Source organism: Lates calcarifer, linkage group LG12, assembly GCF_001640805.2.
Source record: "Lates calcarifer isolate ASB-BC8 linkage group LG12, TLL_Latcal_v3, whole genome shotgun sequence".
NCBI lineage: Eukaryota > Metazoa > Chordata > Actinopteri > Centropomidae > Lates > Lates calcarifer.
Genome location: NC_066844.1, coordinates 2,054,285 through 2,077,589, shown reverse-complemented (window position 1 = coordinate 2,077,589; position 23,305 = coordinate 2,054,285). Strand labels below are relative to the sequence as shown.

The window sequence follows — 23,305 nt, the reverse complement described above, 5'->3', positions numbered from 1 at the left end:
ATTTTCCAGTAAAAGTCAGCAACTATTCCTCTTTTCACTTCATCCCTTCATCCTCCTGTCTCCATCCTTATGCCAGCCACATATGCCGTTCCTCCCTCCTTCCTCTCTTCTTTCCCTTTTCCTTTATTGTTCCCTTCTTCCTCTCAGTCAGACCTCATCCTCTTTGCTTTTCCTCCTCCCTTCCACCATTCTCAATCTCTCCCTGCTCCTCTCTTTTCTTTCTTTCCATCTCTCCCCTCTGCGTTCTGTACCTCTGCACATTCTGACTCTCTATCAGCTCTTTTATTCTCTTCTTCATGTAATTGCTCTTTTGTTTCTTTTGCCATCACATCACTCCTATATTTTTTTCATTTTTACATTTTCTTTACACACACTCTCAGGGTGACAGGCAGTCAGCAAGGCTGTCAAGGGGCCATGCACTCCTGACCCACACATACTGTATATATTCACACAAAAACACACAGATACACACACACACACCCCTGTGCTGTACTTGTCAGGATCCTCAACAGTACATCGCTGGGACTCAGTCTGAATACTAAAGACTTCTGGGAAGACTGTGCTCCCTTCTTTTCCTTCAAAAAATAATTCCCCCGCTCTGACACGCATGTCAAGTTTCTAGAAGTCAGAAACACTGGTGTGGCTTTTTCTGTTGCAACAGCATTTAAAGTGACCTATGTATCAAAACAGACTTTCTTGCTGATTTGACCAAGAGGTGAATAAAACGTAGTTTGTTTTACAGTAGCTCACTTTGAAATTTTAAAAATCCTCCCTTAAAGCCTATTTTTTTCATTGACACTGAAAAAAGGAGCCATGTCTTGTCTTGGGCCTGCTACTGTTTAATAGCAATATTTGTAGATCTATTCAAAAACACAAATTAAATGTGTAACATTGAGGCTGCTGTCATGGCTCAGTGATCTAGGATGCTTGTACATGTAGGGTACATGCAGAGGATTATAATCTCTGACCTCTCTGTCTCTACTCTGCTTCAGTTACAGTGCTACAAAGTTTTGGCAGTGATTTGTCCACTGGTGTTTACATGGCCTCAGACCAGAACACAAATCAAATGAAATTAAGAAAAACATGATGAATATTTTTTAGTTTTATCATGTAAATACGTGTCAACAAAGAAAATATGTTCCTTATTTCAGTTATAGTGCAAATGCACTCAAAAACACAGCATAAACTGGTATAATGCACCCCTGATCTGTATGTGCATTATTTTATGCATTGCACACATGATTGGCTGACTGAATAATTGCAGAATAAGCAGGTTTTAATAAAAAAGTGCTCGGTAAATGTCCGTTCAAAAGAGAGTGACAGTTTGCCCTAAAAGTTTGTTCTTGCCCTCACAGTGGTCTGTACTTTAAAATGACAATGTTTTTGTCCTTTTAGAAAAAGAAAGTGTTATGTCTCCATGGGAGGTGACTCATCATTAGGGAGGGAAACACACACAAAGACACACACACACACACACCACACACACATACATTTAAGTCACTTTGGGTACCATTGTGCCTCAGATCTGTGCGTGCAACACAGGGGTGCTTTCATTTACTGAACGCAGCTCAGTCATTAGGTAAAGCACAGTCACTTTTGTGCTACCTCAATAAAACAACACAGCAGGGTATGTCTCTGCACCGTAAACAGACAGATACACACAGACACAAATTGAGAGTCATTAAATGGCAACAGTTTTGTGTTACAATATTTAAGGAATACACCATAGGAGAGTGGCCTATTTGTCACCTTACTACCTATTAAGTAATGAAACTCAATCCAAAACACCAGTTGTTACAACTTAACTTTAGTAAGCCACCAACATTAACTGACCTCTGAGTAATAACAACACAGTTTTTAGCACCTATAGCATTATTAACTCAGCATCATTAACCTAAAATTCCAGTTTTGGGAACTGTTGCAGGTTAGAAAATTTGTATTTTTTTAACACAATCGTCTGTGTATTTTATTTGTTTGCATTTGCATTTGTTTGCTTTTGAGATGCTGTAGACTTTGTTTCTTTCTTCAGACTTTAGCCACCTACTATTACTTGACATACAGTACATAAAATTAGACATGTATTAAATTTAGCAAACAAAAGAGAGCTAGAGATTTTTAGAAGGTAAAACAGGAGGTCAATATTGGACTTACATTCAGCAGGTGGAAGAGAAGACGACTGTGTTAAATGTCTGTGTTGCTCTGTTTCTCTTTGCTAGCATGTTAGCTAAATGCGCATTTGTGTTAGTTGCTTTCCAAGTTCGAGTATTGTTTAAATATTCAAACCTGCTTACTGCCTCTGAGAGACACAGACATTTTCACATCATAGCAGTAAAATTATGTGATATATGAATTAAGATAATTAAAGCTGCCTTCCAGGCGGTGCAGTTCCCAGGTCCTGGTTAAGTGCTTGGCCACTGTGACACACCCGCATGGAGCAGATCGTTAAGGACAATTAATTAAAACACCTGTGCTTTTCCTGCTGTGACAAGCCAAATGCCAAGTCTGACATCATCTCCTGTATACAGTAAAAATTTCACAATGGAACTAAAAAAGTAGTGGCCATGGCAAAAAAATATAAAATTAAAAAAAATTAAAAACTTGGAATTAATTAATTAATTCTGAAAAACATCTGAATATCATTCATATATATATATACATATATATATATATACACACACACACATATATATTATTGTACCTTGTCAAAACAAACAGACACAGACAGGACAGCTAAAATATCAAATATTGACCTATCTGCCTGACACAACATTAGGGAGTATAATTATAGATCAGAATCACACTAAAAAAGAAGTTTAATCTTCGGCTCATTCTCTTTTGTTGGATGATGAGATGGTGATCATAGAAGAGCAGGCAGCTCTGTTTTCATGAAGCCTACCATATTATTGTTTTCATTATGTATGATGTTCATACTGCAGGCCTATGACATGCAGTCAGCTGTGTGTGTGTGTGTGTGTGTGTGTGTGTGTGTGTGTGTGTGTGTGTGTGTTTTACCTGATAGGAGTTGGGCCAGAATGTGGATATGGCCAGCTCAGCCTTCACCCAGCCTTCAGTGACAGTATCAGAGGCGTTCCATACTGGGTTACCCTGAGCACCTCCATTCACCTGGAGGCAAGCAGTGAGGACAGACAGGTGAAAAGAATAACAGAAAGTTTATTCTAGAGAAAGTAAAACCACAGGTTTCAAGGTATTTAAAATAAAGCAAAGGCTCAGTTTGTAATATATCATTGCTGTATTAAATTACTGTCAGAAAAGAGGTGCTGTTTAAACCAATCAGTTGCTTCTGTCAGGGGCATTGTTGGTGCTATTTTTTCATTTAGACCACATTATCCATAAACACTTGCTCCCCAATATCAAAAGGCCCTTTTTCACTTCTCATTCACTGTAATTTTCCCCCCTTTATTTTTCACTTTATTCTTTCCCAAATACAGCAGTTCTTTAACCCCCTTACTCATTCACTCCCAGAGTCTTTTCATCTCTTTCATCCATCTCTACATTACTGTAGTTTCTCCTCACTAGTCTTTCCTTTTATCACTTCATCCACAGCTCCCTCTCTATTCCACCCATATGTCTATCAGTGCCTTCACACCATAAAACATTCAGTCTTGCAGGACTAGACCTGCCTCTGCTCAACTACACAGAGAATCCAGAATGTACACTGCACTTACACACATACTGAAGCCATGGTACCTATGATTATCATATTATATTCTGTTATTCTTTATATGTGACCATTGATTTATGTAAAAGCATTAAAAATCTATAATAAGTCTGCCTCTTTACAAAAGCACACAAACATTTTAATAACCATACTATCAAATGCACTAAACTAGGGCCAACTTTATTCCTACTGAAAGGGAATAGATGAGTTCTGTCTATCCATCACTCTCACTCTCTCTCACTCACACACACACACACACACACACGCCTACATGAAGACTCAAAGCCCCAGGGCTAACTTCATCCCTCCCTGACAGAGAACAGAAGTGTGTTTGTTTGTTTACCTGCTCTAGTCTGTTCAGTCTATCAGCCCCCTTCATCTGTCAATCCAGTCCTCCCTGTCAGTCACTCACACACACACAGAGAGAGAGAGAGAGAGAGAGAGACATACCTTGATATAGACGTTGAGTGTGCCCGGGCTGGCTCCATCCCGGCTGGACAGAGAGTAAAGGAAGTCGATGCAGTGGGTGTCATTCTCCTTCAGAGTGGGCATGTACAGGTGGGCCTTCTGTCCCGACGCCCGGCCCGACGCGTTCACCACCATGAATGAACCTACACAAACAGACACAGGAGGAAGGACAGAGACAAAGACAGTTAGAGTATGATGTCTGATGTCGTACCACAGGAAGCTGTGCTGCTGAAGTGAAGCAAGACACTGAATCCCTGTTGCTCCTGATGGTTATTACCTCACATGGTAGATTGCTCCCATCAGTGAACATGCAAAGGTGTAAAGGTGATTTAAACTTTAACACCAACAAGAACAATTCTGATAGCTTTTACTTTATGAATATGTCAGAGGTATAAATACTTCAAAGGGTAAGTAACATGATATAAATGCAACATTAATTCAGCATGTTGTACATCTGGCTGTAAGGATTATCATTGTTTCTGCCATTCTGGTAAGTTTCCAGGAAGCATTACAGCCATATATCCCTATGTATTTCTAAATGGACTCAGGTGTGGATAACAGACATGCACATGGCTTTGTTTAATATGACATTAAGTGTCTCCTCACATGTGTGGTCAGTGGTACAACTGGAGCAGTCAAGGGCCACTGACGTCCACACATACCCTCACAGCTACAATAATGTATAATTATAGTAGCTTTAGGATGTACATGGTGTATTACAGATGGCAGTACAGTTCAGTGTCTTTATGACTTTTCACTGTGGCAGACATCTCCTGCGAGCAGTTTGTTAGACAAAGTTTTCAGCCAGTGATGTGCTGCAGAAAAGGTCGGCCAGTTTTGTGCACCATTCAGCCAACGTTCGATGCTGCATGAAAAAAAAAAGAAGAAGCAAAAGCATCTCAAGCTCCTTATTTGCCAGAGCCGTATATCAACGTCTTAATGTATCCACGCCCTGAGGGTTCTGAACCAAGACGTAAAACACATTTTCTCTGTCGGCCCGCGGTTTAAGTGTGTTTTAGTCTCTGCTTTATGGCACAGGATAGAGCTTTTATGGGTCGGCTGGCTCCATTTGGCTGAGTGCCATCAGCTGGACTGAGAGTTAGAAGTGACTGGGAGACTATTTGGCAAGAGAGAGAATGGCGAGAGTAGAGATACTGAATCAAGCAGGTGTGACTCTGCGCTTTCTAACAGTGTCTATGTGTGCATGTTTGCTCTATAGCTGAATTAATGTAGAACCAAAGAGAAAATGTGTGCGGGGTGGACAGCAGCTTAAAATCATTGTGGACTGTAACTGCATAAGATTTTTATTTCAGTCGTCTGTTTTGATTGCGTTGAGACTGTGGGATGCAGATAAGCTGATGAAAAAACTGCTCCTTTAGAGAGTCAGCATCAAATACTGCCATTCAGTAAATTAATGATATTCTGTGATGTTATTTCCCAAAGTACCTGTTTATAAGATATAGAATTAACAACTACTGAACAGGGCAGTTATAGGGAGGAGTTATATTATGATATATATCCTACAGTCTGCTGAGCTGAATAAGTCATCAAGCAAAAAAAAAAAAAACAAAAAAAAAACAAACAAAATCTATTTGTTTTATGTGTCCATTCAGTTATTTACGCTTATTATCAGAAACTGTTGGATGCCTGGATGTCATGGCATTTTGATTTTAAAGGGCAGTGCAGTGACTTTTGAAGAGGAAGGAGTGTACAGGAGGAACAAACTTGAAGTCGCAAACACACACACACACACACACACACACACACGCACAAACTACTGTACTTGTGAGGACAGTATATTGACTTACTTCCATTCCCTGGAGGCTTACCATAACCTTAATCTAACCCTAATTCCAGCCTTAACCAAAAAACAACCCTGAACTCCTACTGTAAAAAAACATGTTTTACAATGGGTGAACTGGCATTTTGTGAAAACAGGTCCTTTCACACAGACACACTCACAACAAGGTAAAGTCGCCTCTACCTTGGCTAAATAGAACTAATCCACAGCTGCACTGTGTGTGTGTATGTGTGTTGAAGAGAATGTGTCTGTGTGCATCAGTGTGTGTGTCTGTTGTTTATACTGTTATATAAGGTTATGTGAGTGTGTCCTATTACAGAGGTAAAATGATGGTTTGTGTGTGTGTGCTGACTGTGTGAGTTTATGTGTAAGTGTCTGTGTACAGGTGTGTGTGTTGAAGTAATGTAGCCTGGGTCTCTAACCAGGTCTTTCCAGTCTGAACCAGGCCTGGATTATATTTCTTACTCACACCTACATGCACACGCACGCACACACACATACACACCATCCTGTTACCACTTCTCTAAATTCATAAAGCTTTATATTTCTGTCCTCTGCAGCTCTGTAGAGTTCTGTGTAAAGAGATTTGTTTCATTTAAAATGCTCTTTTAAATAAAGTTGACTTGACTCAACTCGACATCTAGATGATATGTGTGATGTTTGTGGCAATGACCATGACAACTGTCACTGTGGGGGGTGTGCTATGTTGAAAGCACAAACACAAAAAACACACACACACTGTGTGTACTTATATATGAAGTGCGTATCTCTCACACAATGTATTTGGATCAAAAACAGTTATCACAAAGACCCATTTTTAATGACAATGAAATATCACTCTCACATAGAAAAACATGCTTTTATTCAGTCGCACATTGTCTCACACACTAAAACAAACATAGGCACAAACTGACATAGAATAACAAACGCACACAACACTCACTTCACACATTGTTTGCCAGCTGTGAGGTCAGAGAAGAGCAATCTGTTAACGTGAGAAAAACTGATGAATGTGTCTGCCATGTCAACACACACACACACACACACACACACACACACACACACATCAAAATAACTGGGTCAACTCAGTGCAACAAACGTTCTAGCACATAATGCCACATGAGACCAGCTGTTTTCACAAATACTGCTGAGATTTGAGATTTAGCTTTTATTTTTCCAAAGCTTTCTACATCAAAAGGAGCAGAAGCCTCAACAGTGCCTTTCAGCCACTGAAGTGCCTTTGAGCAAAGCATTTAACCCCCAGATGCTGTGGATCTGCACAGGAGCATGGATCTGTTAAGAGTATTCAGTCATGAATAAAGGTTCAAAATACAGCCCTGAGTCTCTCACAGTGACAACAGTGGGACTTCACCTGGAGGTAAGAGAAGGTTCACACTTACATACTTGACACTAGTAAAGTGAGGTGTTAAAATAGTATTTTTATACAGTGTTGATCTATTATACTGTAATTTGACCTGAAGTTCATGCACTCTCTCTCTCATATTGGTGTTTGCACATAATCAGTCTGAAATCAAAGAGAATACTTTGACTTTACATTGCACAGTTTGTAGCTTAATGAGCAACAACCTTAAAAAACAACTAGTAGGGTCTGTTTTAGTTATGGTTTGGACCAATCCTGTCTCCTAGAAATGATGTCCATATATCAATAATTTGTTTTTCCAGTCATGCTGTGGTGACAAACATAATCACTGACAGCATTGTGTTGATTATGCTCTGTCACTGTGAACTTTTTCTGCATTAAACTAGATCACATTTTTTCTCTGACCTTAACAAAGTGCCTAAACATGACCATAATAAAGTTTAATAATGCTGTAGATACTTCAAGTGGAAACTGTAACTGCAAGATTTGATATTCTGGCAGAAAACAAAGGAAATATGTTGTCACTGAACACTGTACTGATACATTTAATTCACACTTTTGTAATTTGTTGCTAGGCAAATTTACATTTCCTCATTTTGTCAATAGAACACATAATGTGCAGATTAGTTTGTTGCAAATTGGTTGTAAATCAACATGATTTCTATGAGATAGGGTTGTTTAAAACATATAACAGCATACACGGACAGATCCAAGTTTTCACTGACATCATCAGATTATCTAACCAACTGAATTTTTAAGTATCTTTGATCTTTTAAAGTTTAGGCTCATGTGCGTTCTGTTCAGAGCCCTTTTATGTAAAAATATTTCAAAATATACTGTACAAAGTACATAAAAGTTTTTTTCTAGCTGTGATGTCCAATCTCAAAGCCCAGAGTCTCAGAGCTGCACTGCAGATAGAAACTTAAAATTCAAAGCTTGTGATATACTGTGTAAGATAGATTATTAAGAGTCCAGGAATAAAGGCTGTTTGAGCTGCCAAGGCCTTAAGAGTTTGTGATATAAATGTCCTGCAACACTTGTGTGGTCAGCCACAGCACTCGCACTATGACTGAGTTATTTATTTCTCAGACGTGTGTGTGTGTGTGTGTGTGTGTGTGAAAGAGAAATGAGAAAACCTGGTTAACAGTGGGGTTTTCTCAAATCAATACAAAGGGTGGGTCACAGAGATCAATAGTAATAAAGGCCAGCCAATAACCACACATAACACACACACACATTTTGAATTGAATTGAATTGAAACAGAATACACACCCATTCTTATGTCCACACAAGGTGAGAATGAACATACACATACATGAACTGACTGCACTTACACACACACCTACACACAAACCCAGATTTTTTAACCAAATAGTGACTTGGCAAAGTTTATGTCTTGCTCTCAGTGCAGTCCAGATTAATAAGTGGGTTAATGCTGTAAGGCATACACCCAGCATTTTTCAAACCCACATTTTCTGAAAGCCTTTTTAATTCCTAGAGTAAACAAAGAAATGACTGCTTTGGTCAGAGTTCAGTTCCTTTATCTAAACGAACAGGATAAATATTGTTCATCGGAACTCATTATCCATCAGCCTTTCACTTACAACAGTAACTCTGAGAGCTTCATCTCTTTAGGTCCTGTAAAACACAAAACAATGTCTTCTCTCTGGTTCGTATCATAAGGCAAATTCAGTAAGACTGAACTAATGACTCACCATATACTGTAAACAGATGAACAGAGGCTGAACATAACATATAAAGAGCTGATACAACATATTCAAATGCACATTTTCACTTGATGTGACTACACAGAATATTGATATGATCTAAAAACTGAATCTAAGGAATAAAAAGATTATACAGGCGTTTACCTTAAAAGAGGGTATATTTACGGTGTTCTTTGTGTTTCAAAAGGAGAAAAATAAACCTTTACTCTGCACCAAACTGTGATTCTGTGTTAATATGTCACTGCCTGTGTTTCTATTTTGTGTGTGTGTGTGGGAGGGATGGGGAGTTACTGAGTCCCTTTACAGGAGCAGAACACTGGTTGTGAGGAGTGTGGGATGCTGGTTTAAAAAAAACAAAAAAAAACAAGAAGGTATCACACACTCACACACTAGGAGAGCACACTCACAACAATCACCCCCACCTTCATACTTAAAATCGTTTGGGGACGTGCTAGCTGTCATTTACAATTCCATTACTAGCATCAGGTTGCTTCATACATTCCTATAACTGACAGAAACAGAGTGTATTTCTCTATGTTGTTCTATCTCTGCTTCTCTGATCATCCCAAGGATACGGGGACTGAGGTAGAATGAGAAATCCAAATGCCAAGAAGGAGATGAAAAACTAAGAATATATTGTATTAACATTCTTAAATATTGCTTTAAATTACTACATTCCATGCATGTAAATCATTTTAAAATAAATACTGAATAAGAGAGTAAAGAAAGATGACAGTCATGTAGGAAAAGGTGGTAGGGGATAAGGGTGGGGGGGGCATCAGCTGTGGTGCAGACGTGACTGAAGCTGGATGACAAAATCCACTGTTGTTGGGTAAAACCGCTCATCTTTATCATCATCGCCAACATCATCATCATCAGCGGCGTCAGCATCATCATCATGTAAGGCACATTAAAGGGAATCAGACACACAAATGTCACATTGGTCCTTGGCCCATTTCACATGTTTAGTACACCCAATCGTCCCTGAGGTCACACACACACACACACAAGAGGTGGAACCCATATGTTCTGCGCCCTGAATGGGTAATGGCCCTGCATTAGTGTCATCACACACACACACACACACACACACACACAAATATGCATAAATCCCATATAGATAAAGTTACAGGATATACACTTCACAGGTGTGTGAGCACACACACACACCAACAAAGGTAGTTGTCCTCTTTATGCCCTGATTGCTCATTTGGTTTTCTGCCAACACTCGTTCATTTACCTTCCTTTACGCTCATTTATCCATCATCCATGTGCCTACACACCCCTCCATTCACCCAGGGTTCTGTAGCCTCGTCAACTATCTTGAGATTTAACTCATCCATGTAATTAATTCCATTTCATTTAAAATCTTTTTTTTTTCCATCTTTATTTTGCTGCTGTATTTTATCTCATCTCTTATCACTGCACTGTCCCCATTCCTCTCTCTCCCCCTGTCTCTTAGCCTTGCAGTAATCTGATAAGTGACAAATCAATAATTGAAGTGCCATTATCAGGGCAATGGGCCAAACCATAAATGCAAACAACTCATTTATCTGACTGAATGCGAACACACACTCTCAAACCCCTCCCCACTCCATTTCATCCTCTACACCTCCCATCCTCCTCTCTTTCCTCGCCATCCCTGTCCGTCTCTTTTTCAAAATCCATTTATAATCCATCCTTCTTTCTCTCTGCTATCGTCTCTCCCTCCCCTTTTTAACTCTCTCCCCCTCTGTCTTTCTGTCTCTCTCGATCATCAGTGGCTTGTAAACACAGACACCTCACCATTAGAGTGAAATTTACTTTCAATATGAGCCGAAAGAAAAAGCTTTTAAAGCATCAAAATCTAATTCATTTACCCCTATTACAGCAAATGGAGCAGGTGGTGATTCTGAAGGTGTGTGTATTTGTGCGTGTGTTTGTGTGGTGGGCGCCTGGAAAACTTTGTCACTCTTTGCAAACCTCGTAAATAGCTTCCATAATGCATTTACATTGGTTTACATTGCGGTTGGCTGGCTCTCTTCATTTGTACAAAATACAGAAGCCAAATGTTGACACTTCGCCAACACGTGGTTGTAAAAGGGAATTTAGGAGGCAAATTAAAGAAAAAAACACAATGACAAAGCAAACGTCGGCAGCCTGGTGGGTTAGTCAAAGTGCCAGCACTGGACAGGGTGAAAGGTCAGTTCCCACCTGAGGAAATGCCTGCTATGATGCTTTTTCTGTACGGGTTGTCAGAGACGCATCTAATATATAACAAAGATAGGTTTATGTACTGTATATGCATACAAATGTGATATATTTGCATGATATTTACATTTCTATCAAATAACATGAAATATTCTCAGCAACCTGAAGAAGTAGGAAAAAAAACTTCTATTTAAAATCTAGATAAGCTCCATAACAAACTTTTTTACAAAACAATGGTGTTTTGAGTTTCAGACATGAAAGGAGTTTGTGCAACAAAGCAGAAAGAAGCACAGACTAAATCGCTCTTTAATAGATCAATTACATCCCCAGATTTTCTGTTGAAACACGACATCGACGCAAGATGTTCAGAGAGTACGATGTGCTCAAATGGCTCCCTGGGGTCTCTGCTCGAAGCGTGCTGTTTTTTGGTTTTTTTTTTTTTTTTCTTGGCTGTGTAGCTCTTAAATCTCTCTTTCATTCTCCTTATCGGGTGTTTTGTGTCTGTCGTCTTTTGGATTAAGACGTCCTCTGAGCTCTGAGTGAGAATCTCTTACAGTTCTTTCAGCATCTAAAGGGCTCGGTTTACATTTGTAATTTCAACGGGGGTTTTTGAAATCTGGCGATAGGGAGATGTGATTTGATGGCGTGGTGAGACAATGCGTGTCCACATGTGGCCTGGAAACGTCTGTCACACGGCTCCTGTGGCTGTTTTTTGTACTTCATCTCACTGTTCTGTCACATTTTCTTATTCACAAACTCTGTGTGTCTGTTATTCCAATGTGACTGAATAGTGACCAGAACTTACACAATGGAAGTGAATTTTCACAGGCTGTAACATGTATTTATTAACTGAAGTGCTGTGTTAAGAATTGAAAATCAGCACTCACTCACAGAATAAAGACACTGATTGTTCTTTTATGTGAATTGTACGGTTTCATCTGGAGCAAAGTACATTATATCATATTATGTCTATTATTTCTACTATTGTGTGAAAAGATGGAAGCTTACTCATGAAGTCCCCATAATGGTTGTGTACTGAAGGGGTTATGAGCAGCACTGCAGTGGTGCCTCAATTTCCCCACATGCTCCAAACATTCTCCTTAAAATCAGTTGATTTGTTTTACTGCCTTTTATTAAGTCAGTTATTTCTACAGCCAAATATCATACACAATGTCTCGACGGACTTTACAGGCTCTCAGCTTCAGTGGTTTGCAACCTAGCTAAAGCTCTCTGAAAAGACAAGGAAAACCTCAAAAGGTCCAGCCGGGCCCATGAGAAGGTGGTGTGGTAGCATAAGTAGATTTATGATGGAGTGGAGCTGCCCAAAGGCCACCAGTAACAAACTGGTTTTGTAGTGGGAAGCTCCCTGATGAGAAGCAGGAGGTTGCTAAAAACAAGCATCTGAGGTGTACTGAAGCCGACATATCAAAATGTTAATTATGCTCACAGGTGATATAACGGTGCTGAGGAGGATGATGTTGTACCCACAGAGGTTTATTATGAATGAGTTAAGGGACCCTGTAGTGTAACTATCTGGATCAGATACAGGAACATGTTGTTGGCTGGCTGCCCCTTCTGAAGCTCCGCCTCAGCACTTTTACACAGACTCACACATCAGCATACTGAGGTGGATGGAGCAGTCTTTTTCCATGTGTCAGGTGAAGTGTGGATATGTGTGTACCTGTTTCTAACAGACTGACTATAGTTGCCAATCAGCAAGACCTTACTTCTACTGGGAAATGCATGTTGACACAACTGTAAATGACAGAATAGGTCTTTATTCCCTTTTAAAATTACCAATAAGATCATTTTCTGATCTGATGTTCCTTTGCCAATGTTTTCTAAAACCATTACACAGGTTTTTGTTTTTGGTTTTTTGATGGATTTTCAAGACAATCTTGCATTGGCAGAAAACTCTAAATTTTTCAAAGGCAACTACAAACAACCTTATTTTATCATTTAGGTTGGGAGAGTTGCTGTAAAAAATGTCTAAGGAGTATATCTACACACGTGGATGTGTGCAAACCCACACACTCATCTGTATTCAAACTGTGGAGTCTGTTCTGCTGTTAAATAAGGAAGGAATGGATGAAGTGTCTCACACACAGACACGTGTGCCTGCAGGCCATTGTGAAGCCGCTATAATCCTTTCCCTAATAAGGTGGTAAAGACAGGGAGATTGGCGTTATTGATCAGGCCTTTAGGGAAAACCTCTCTGTTTCCTCATAGATAGTTAATCAATAGTGAGCCTACAAGTCACACACACACAGCTATAGACATGTAAACCTGTACAGTAAATCCCAGTGCTAGGTTTTGATCTGTGGGAATTCTAAATCTCAAAAGCCCTCACCGTGCAGGTTACGGGGTGGGATGACCTATAGGAGATCGAAGACTGAGCATGTGACCATTAACACTAGAGACAATGGATGGGAGGTTGTCTTGTGTTTTACTCTGCCCCCTGGGTGTCTCATCCATCAGTGTGTGTGTGTGTGCGTGCGTCAGAGGCAACAACATACAGCTAGAACAGTGTGTAGGCCGGAGGTGTCTTTATATATCAAGAGAGACAAGAAAAGAAAGAGGAAGAGAGGAGAGAGCAACAGATTGAGAAAAGGAAAGTGAGGGACCACTTATTACAACTATTAAAGTACTGGAAATTGAAAGAGCAGATAAAGTACAAAATGGATATAAATGAAAGCCATCAAAAAAATGAAGAAGAAGTGAACAATAAAAGAGATGAAAGAGAGGAGAATCCATTTCTGTTAAGCTGCTGATGTTTCAGTATTTTTTTGGGAGTCTGTCCAGAACTGCAATCAGCTATCGTGTACAGCACACCTATTCTCTCTCACACACTACGATACAGTTAGACACACAATTAAACCTCAACACATGGCCAACAGTTGAGAAAGTCAAAGTATTTGGCTGTCGTTGCGTTGCTGCTGTTCTCTGCTTCTGAGCCTCTTAATGTTTCTACATTTCAGCCATGGTTTTTAGTCATCCAGCTCGTACACGTCTGATGAATACACTATTTCAACCAGTCCAGCTGTCTACACAGACCTCAGAGCAGCTCTTGTTTCACTTGTCTTAGTTAAACACATTTCTGATGTGTAAATCTTTGTCCCTTCAGTAACCAGTAATTTGGCCCCAAGGGGTAAACCTGAAGTAACTTCGGTAATTGGACTCTCGTCCTTGTTGCAACAAAAACTTGTGATTAGTAGTCTTAAAGGGTAGTGTTATCTAGTGAGATCTGATCTCATTTAAAGAAATACAAGCTATCATGCAAATAAACCCCAGGCCAACACACTCACTTAGGCAAAATAACAAAATGGTAAATTACTGCCAAATGCCCAAATACAAATAACAGATAGAAACAGACCACCTAGTTCAACTTTCTGGCTAAAATGCTGACTTTCCACAACCTAAGCTTTTACTTTTACTTTCGTGAGTTAAATATCATCATAACCAATGGTGGTCCTGGCCAAAACTATATAAAAAATAATGCACAAGTTGTGATAAATCAGCAGATTTAAATTCATCAAAGTTGTTTATTTATTTATCTCACAGTCAAAACTCTAGTTTGTCTTTTCATAAAAGTTTCATAAAACAGCAGAAGTTCGGTGGTATTTTCCTTTAATGAAGATGACCCTGATGAGTCGCTCAGTGTAGTGTGTGTGTGTGTGTGTGTGTGTGTGTGGTGTGTGTGTGGATCAGAGGTGTGTATGTGACGAGTGTAATAATGTGATCTTTCCCCGTGTCTCTGGAGTCTAAAGATAATTACAAGTGGATGATGGTGTGTGTGTGGAATGAAATGATAAAACCTCTGTATGGCCAGAGATGCAGAATGTGTCTGCAGCCAGGTATATTTGACCCCAAACACACAGGCTTATACAGAATACATAAATGTGTTTGCATGTGTTTGCGTGCTCTTTTTTCAACTGTCTATCTACCTCTGTGTGCGTGTGTGTGTGTTTTCTCAGTGATAGATGACTCTCAGGGAGTGTAAAGTGAACGTGAAAAATGGTAATAAAGTTTAATATTGTTCCCTGCAACACAGATTTATGACACAGTGAATTAAACATCCATTTCTCATTGGGACGTTGATTTACGAACGAACACACACACACACACACACACACACACAAGTGGACGCACACTTAAACACTGATCCACATGCAGAAATACAAAATCTATGGACACAAAGTGGCCTGCACATTAGCAGACCTGCTCACACAACTGACACATTTACACTAATACAGAAAACACAAACACACACACACACACACACACACACACACACAGCTATTTGGTTTCCATATATCACTGGGTTTACGATTGCTCTCCACTATTCCCTGATCTTCTCCCTGTAGCACTGAACCTGTGGGTAATTGGGTTTTTAATGACTTCTGCATTTCAACACATTTCCCATCGTAGTTATTTGCCTTCTCAAGCCTCATTTGAGAAGTCATGCAGAGAGAGAGAGCGAGAGAGAGAAGGTGAGAGAGAGAGAGAGAGAGAGATGGGTGGGGTTAAGAAAGTAGAAAAAACAAAAGAGGAGAAGAAAAACTAGGAAAGACAAATAGAACACACAGACACATCTGCTAAGACTGGGTTTCCATCCATGTATTATCATGCAAATTAGACATATCAGATTACAAAGGCAAACAGGGAAAACACAAATTTCACTCGCTCTAAGTGGAAAATGGTTTGAAATGATACAATAAACAGCAAAGTAAATGCATTTGTAGACAAAATAATGATGGGATGGCTTGGGATGATCAGCCTGATGAATGAGGCAATTTCACTGCAAAACATTTCAAAGAAATGCTGTCTGGATAATGTCTGTCCGCTGTGACCTTCAGAAATGTCATGGCTGCTATTCCTCTCATATACAAGGCTCCATTATGACCAATACCTGGAGCATTTGGATGTTCCTTGCTGCTTATGTTTATATTTTTTGACATGCAAGACTTTTTAATCCAAGAAAACTTCTGTTGACATCCAAGAAAAGTTTAGTTAGCCATGTTCCATCTCATAATACCACTTAGACAGTTAATGCTAATGTTGGCCATCCAGGGATGGCACAAACCTATATAAAACACCTTTAAACTAAAGGTAAACAACTTTCATGCACTCCTGGCCCAATCAAATACATGTAAACCCTCAAAAGCTGTGCTGATACATCTTGGAATTATTTACCACTATGAACCAGAATTATATTAATAATGACTAATTACTGCAACTAAAGGCTGCAACATCAAGAAGTTTGAGAACTCCACAGGCTAATACCCCACTAATATGCTAGTGGGCATATGAAATACTGAAACTGAACAGTTTATTGTCATTATTAGTCAATAATAATTTCAGTAGACTGTAAGTGTTTACAGAACAACTCAGTGTGGGTAAAGAGTGAAAAGGCGGTATTCAAACATGCTGTTTTCAGTCCATGACTGAGTTATGAAGCATGATTCAACAGAATCCTAATTTCCACACACTGGCCATTTCTATCTACAGCATTGTGTGCCATAACATTTTTATTAACGCTGTTTCTAAAGGTGGAAATGAAACCTCGAGTTCTGGCAGAATTAGTGCTTTGCTTTACTTATTATGGTCCATCTCTCTGGGTACTGCAGGTAACCTGCCATGAAAATTTCATGGTCCTCATTCCGGTCAACACCCAGGTCATGATAGACTTAAGGCACAACCATGTTTTATTGCTGCCAGCTTTACTGCCTTCACAGATTGCCTTGCACCCATCAATATACAATAACAGTAATATGTCTCCATGTCTGTGCAAGAGTTTGTTCATGTAATTCCATGTGCATAAATTCCACTTCCACGTTTTCCTACATGTATTTGCTCATGTTCATGTCCATGTGACCCTTAGTGAGCCTGTGTTTGTGCCTATATCTATCTATAAATAATATCTGGTGCACTGTGTGTAGTCGATGCAATTTTTATAATGTATTCATTTCCCTCTGCCATGCACCATCATGTGTGTAAAATTATTTCTCAGGCCTCTAGTATGCGTTGCATTCGTAAAAAGCTGCATTTCACAAAGTTGAGTCATCTCAAAGCATCTGCTTACGGAGTAGAAGCTTGTTATTGGTAGAACAATCTGTGGTTTTTAAATATTGACAGGAATCTCACGCACCAAATGTTTTTCATAACAGACAGTGTGCCAGAATGAAGCTTTTATCCCAGCATTTATGCTTGGCAAGTACTATATGTCTCTATACCTAGAGTATTGTCCACAGAACATTTAAAGCTGCTTTCATCAACACCATCTCTAAACGTTTTGTGAAATGGACATAGTCTTTGAAATACATCCTCAAATACCCTCATCCTCCAATCAACACAGGTGTAAACGGTCTGGCTCTGCAACCATATGGTAAAACATCAAATTCTGATTGATTTGAACTGCTATTGAACTTGTGACATGATTTATGATAACTTATTTCATTATTATGTCAAAGTACTCTGTGCAAGTAGTTTCCAGTACAGAAGGAAATGGACAAAATAACAATAAAAATAGTAACAGGAAACAGTTTGTAAAGAAAATGTAATTTTAGATTTTTTTTTTCCTTTAACACTTGAAAAGCAAGAAAAGAAATTAGATTAAAAGTGTGTACACGGCATGAGACATGTACACTTATTTTCCTATAAGAGCTTATTTCCTCTCCCATTTGCCTCAAGGAGAAAATCACTCAGGGACTATTACTGCTATTTTTACAACCCAGCACCGATGCTGCATTGTAAAGACATACAGTGGACACAAAAAGCCTGGTATCTGGAACTATTCATAATCCCATCCACTTGGACTAAAGCCCTGGTTCCGGCTGAAGAGAAAGAGCCCCAAATCACAATGCTGCCACCTCCATGCTTCACCATGGGTTTGGTGTTCTTTGGTGATGTACTGTGTTGTTTTTGAAACAAACACCTTTTGGGAGAAATTATGACCAAAAAAGTTCAACCTTGGTCTCATCAGACTGACACATTTTTTCGTGTGGGTTTGGGAGGATGGTGCGATTAAAACAGCCGTCATCTTGGCTTTGTAGTGAAAGGGGAGGGGCAACCAAAGTATTTTCACATTTTGGAAAATGGCAGCTGAGAAAGGAGGACACATCATTGGCTCAGATGTTGGTGTTGTTTACATGTTGCATGCACCAGAGTTTAAACCTTCAGTCATTTGATTTGAGACTACACTAGTGTTTGTTTTTCAGACATACTGTTTGAGGAATATGGGAAATTGTTGTCACATGTCTTGGCAGCCTCCTTGACCTCCCATCTCCTTGTCTTTTTATCAGTTTTGGAAAGATGTCCTGTTCTTGGTAATGTACCATATTTTCGCCACTTGTTGATGAGTGTCTTCACTGCACTCTTTGGTATACCCAATGCCTTTTGTACTCTTCTCCTGACTGATACCTTTCTTGTTCGTGCTTTAGAAGCTCTGGCTTTTGCAGAAGGATGCAACTAAGAAGATGTCAGGAAAACCCTATGGGGACAGCTCACATCACATCAGATTTGTCTTAACTGATTAGGAAGGTGTGACTACTATTTAACATGACTTTGAATGTGACTTGGCGATGGTTGATTCTGAACACAGCCACAACCCCAATTACGTATGCACACCTATACAACCATCTTATTTTTTCCTAAGTGCATCATTTTATTTTTCACTTAAATTTTAAATTCTTTTTAAAAGTAGAAACAGTTCTGAATAGATTTATCTTGGTTTCATTTCTTTACATCAAAAACTGACTTTTTATAGCCACTGCACACTCACTGATAGCCACATGCAAACACACACACCATCAGCAAGCTCAATAGCACATTTGACTTTTGCGCACATAATATGGAGCCCGCAGCTGGGTGTGGGGTATATAATCTAACCACTAACTGCAAATGAAGAAAGAAAAACATCAGGGGCTCAGATTAGATGGAGCTAGCAGAGATGGAAAATGAAACAGAGGCTGTCGATGATGTCTTTGTGCTTTTCTCTCTCCTTGTGGTGGTTATCACCCCCCTTTTCTTCCAGGTTGTCTGTCATTTTCAGACATTATTGCCTTTTCTCTCAGTGTTTGTCCCATTCAGTTTGCCTCATTCTCTCTCTCTCTCCCTTTCACTCTCTCTCTGTCTCACACACATACACACTCACGTATAAACACAGAGAGTTATCACTGGCCTACAGGGACCCATTACTTCTGTGATCCAAGGCTTTTATATGGTGGCTTGGTCTTAAAAATGGGCATTTATTGCTCCCCCTGATAAATCGTGTGGGGTGTGTTGCATGTGCGTGTTATTTCTTTCAATCTGCTGTTTGCCTGGTTTACTTTGGAAAAAGCTAGACGCATATAAAAGCCTTCACATGCACATGCATAGTGTGTTTGTGAAACAGAGAGTGAGAGTGGAGTTTAAAGAAAATGAAAAATGAGAAACAGAAAAGATCTGATGTAATTTTAATTAATCTTATAAACACACACTGCTATGGAGCAATGACAGCCCAAAAGCAGTGTGTGGTCCACTGGTATTCAAATTAATCAAACACACACATACACAGCAAATCTATTGATATTAATATCATTAATGGTTTGTTTGTGTTTTGTTTTTGCCAGAAAACTGCATGTGGACCAGCATAAATATTAGTCAGTCAAATATCAGTCATAAAGTCCAGGGAGTGATACCCCATGATACCCTAGTTTATGGATTGTTAAGTCATTAATCTGTTGATGCGGCACTTCAGCAAGTGATAGACACCAGACAAGCAGTTAATGGGATGTTGATGGTCTTTGATTTTTTTTAAATTCCATTTCTTTACTCTAATGTGTTTAAATGCTTCTAAGGCCAGTGTGGTCTTCTCTATAAGGCCATACTTGATCTGCAACAATGTTCAGGTGGGTGGTACATGTCAAAGTAGCATCTGGGTGAATGTCAGGACCCAAGGTTTCCCAGCAGAACATTGTATTGTAACGAGATCAATGTTATTCATTTCATCTGTCAGTGGTTTTAATGTTTCAGCTGATCAATGTAAATAACCAGTCACAGTCAAGTGTATCTCAGTGTAAACCCTAATGACAAACTACAACTAATACTAAAGATAGCAGCCATACTCTCACCCTGTCCACTCCACCCTGCTTGCACCAGGAGAAGCTGTAGCATAACCATGATTCTCTGAAACTAGTTTGTAAAATGGAGGCACACTATTAAACTTTGGATCCGAGCAACTGAAGTGGAGAGTCAGAACAAAACAATGTATTTAGTGTTTGAAACATGTAGTGTAGTGTTTCGAGAAGTTTCTGTGGATAATTTGATACTTTTATTTTGCTGTGAGACTGGGTCACTGTTTACTTGCCCTCCACAGCTGTGAGTGTGACCGCCTGTGTACTGGCTCTCCACAGTGAAGGGCTAGTGGGAAGAGATTAATTTGGGCAGGGGTCAAAGAAAGAGCCAGAAGAAAGAGAAACACTGAAGAGAAAGAACAAATTGTTAGATTGTCTCAAGACAGAGCCAATCCAATCCACACTAAAGACAAGGACAAAACATGTCCTATTAGATTAACTCTAAAGAGAAACTGTGCAAAGAAAACCATCCATCCCTCACTGCTTTTTTCTTTGCATGTTATTTTCCTCACCATCTCCTCACCATTAACTCATTTTCCTCCTCTTGTGCTACTTTTTCCACAACTGAATCCATAACTGTATGTCATGGATAGGCACAAAGTCAAATGTAAACAGCAAATGTAAACAAATGTGGAAATGAAGTTGCAAAATTATTCCATTTCCTCATTACTTGTGTTTTCCTGACATACCTTGTCGACCCATATATAGTAATGATCTATTCAGCCAACTGTTTATTCACGTCCCCTCTTCCCCCCTGTTGCTCTCTCCATCACTCGCTCATCTTCCCATCCTTTCCATTCCCTTCATTCTATTTCTCTTATCTCCTGCTGCCATTTCCGCGTCTGTCACTGACAGCTCTATCTGCTCTAGAGTTACAAAGGGATTTTACCAGTCAGGTAATACATCTATCTTCATTTCACACTCTCTCTGTGGATGTATAACGCTGCTATAATGGCTTCACTCTGAAAGAGACTGACAGCTCCATACAGGTCTCAGAGCAACGTTTCAGTGGGGGCCTTGATTCAAAATCACCCTTGCTTATCCTAAAAGGAAAGTGCTGTTTAAAATTTAAGAGGACTTTTTACTTGGCTTTATTTAGCCAAGAAAAGTTAGTTTCTTTTTTATTCTTTATATTAGGAATTTTTATTTTTATTCCCCAATTACAATTACTTACCTGAATGACAGGAGCTCTATGGTATGATTCTGTCCTGACTGATTGCCAGCATGATTAGACATAGTTTAACTGTTCAAGGTGACCAAAAACTATGTATGCACATTATCATATCTACACATTACAAACCCATGTGATTTGATACATGGACTTAGACTTCTTCTCTATCAACATAATGTTGAGTAATCCTGCAACCCAGCTTGTTCCTTTCTCTCACACTGATCCTTTTCTCTATGTGCACAAACAAGCACTGGATGCAGACTGGAGACAATGCTTACATTGTTATTTCGTTATTATTATAATTTAATTTACTTTGCTCAAGGCCTGTTGCTTCCTTAATAAAGCAGTTAAATATCCTGCCTGTCATTAATCAGGCCACTTGGCATGCAGACGTATGCAAGGATTAAGTCTGCAGTGTCTATGTGCCCACTGCACAGAAGACATTATCTAGAATGTGACACAGAAAAGTAGTGTGATTACTTGTCCAACGTGATCTCACGGGATTGCGAACAAATCTCAAGCCAGTCTCAACACTTTTCACATTTCACTTTAGACCCTTTTGGTCATGGTCAGGCTGAGGGGGGGAATTAGGGGTTAAAAACACAGTGTGAAATTACACAAGAAATGACTTGGTGTGTTATTCATAAGCTATTTCATGAGACTAGCCTGACCTGTCCCACACAATCATTAATTCCACAGTCATCACTTTAAAGATAACTTAATTTAACAAATAATTTAACTTAATATATTCATCTTTGCCCTTAACAGACTCGACCCCTTTCTAGTTTGATATAACTTATCGGTTATTGATTACAAGATTACAAGATTTTATCTTTGATTTAAAGGATAATTCTGGTAAATTTCAGCTTGGTGTAATTGGTGATATTATGACTCAATGAGTCCTGATAACTTTGCCCCCATTATAGAGATACAGGAAAACAAGGACTCAGGGCAACTGGTGCAGCTTTCCAAGTAGATGTGATTTTTACATGGATCATTGCAATCTCTTGTTTCTGAGTCTGATTCAAAGTAAACACACACTGGGAAACAAACCAGGTTGAAATATACATATTACCTATTAATACTTCTGCAGTTAAACAGAGAGGGTAACATATGGTTGGAGCAGTGTGGAGTCTTCTCAAAGACGACTGGGTAGAAAACCCAACTGCCATTTGCTCCCTCTCCTTCCTCTCCACAGCCGAACCCAAACCTAATCACTTGCAGCTTTTTCTCTGTTAACACTTGAATGTTGGGCGGGAAAATAAATGTAGGGATTTACACGGCGGCTGTCTGTCACCCTGTCAATGTGTTATTACTGCTTTGCGCCATTCGTCATTTCTCCAGCCCTACCTCACTGCTTACCTTCCGCCCACAAATCACAAATGCAATCAAGTCGGCTGCGACAAGGGCCCTCGAATCACCACAGCCGACCAAAAAAGAGGACGGGATATTTAACCTCTGTACCCATCAGCAGCTACTTGACACACACACACACACACACACACACACATTCACGATTAATGCAATATGGCTGTGACATGCTATAATTCAGAAGTCTATTACTGATGGCAGTTTAAACGAGGCATGATAGTTTGTGTGTGTGTGTGTGTTCTGTATGCAGTTCAGCTTGTGACAGTGTATAGATGTGTGTGTGTGTTAAATATGTGTCACAGCTGAATGGAAAGGCACTCTCTGATTAGTACTGATTTGTTTTCAGCCTCTCGAAGGAAAAATAAAGAGGCAGCACTGACGAGCAGATGCACACACAACCCACA

At 39.5% G+C, this 23,305-nt stretch overlaps 1 protein-coding gene across 8 annotated transcripts in view; it reads right to left on the bottom strand.

Annotated features, from left to right (window-relative positions):
• ptprt (protein tyrosine phosphatase receptor type T) overlaps positions 1–23,305 on the bottom strand; it is a 295,874-nt gene that overhangs the window by 217,053 nt on the left and 55,516 nt on the right. For all 8 annotated transcript variants that reach the window (XM_051074478.1, XM_018702965.2, XM_051074474.1 and 5 more), the window contains exons 3-4: positions 4,130–4,290; positions 3,013–3,123 (exon numbers count right to left, since the gene is read on the bottom strand). In XM_051074478.1, the coding sequence (XP_050930435.1) occupies positions 3,013–3,123; positions 4,130–4,290 (272 nt within the window). The remainder of the gene's footprint in view (positions 1–3,012; positions 3,124–4,129; positions 4,291–23,305) is intronic.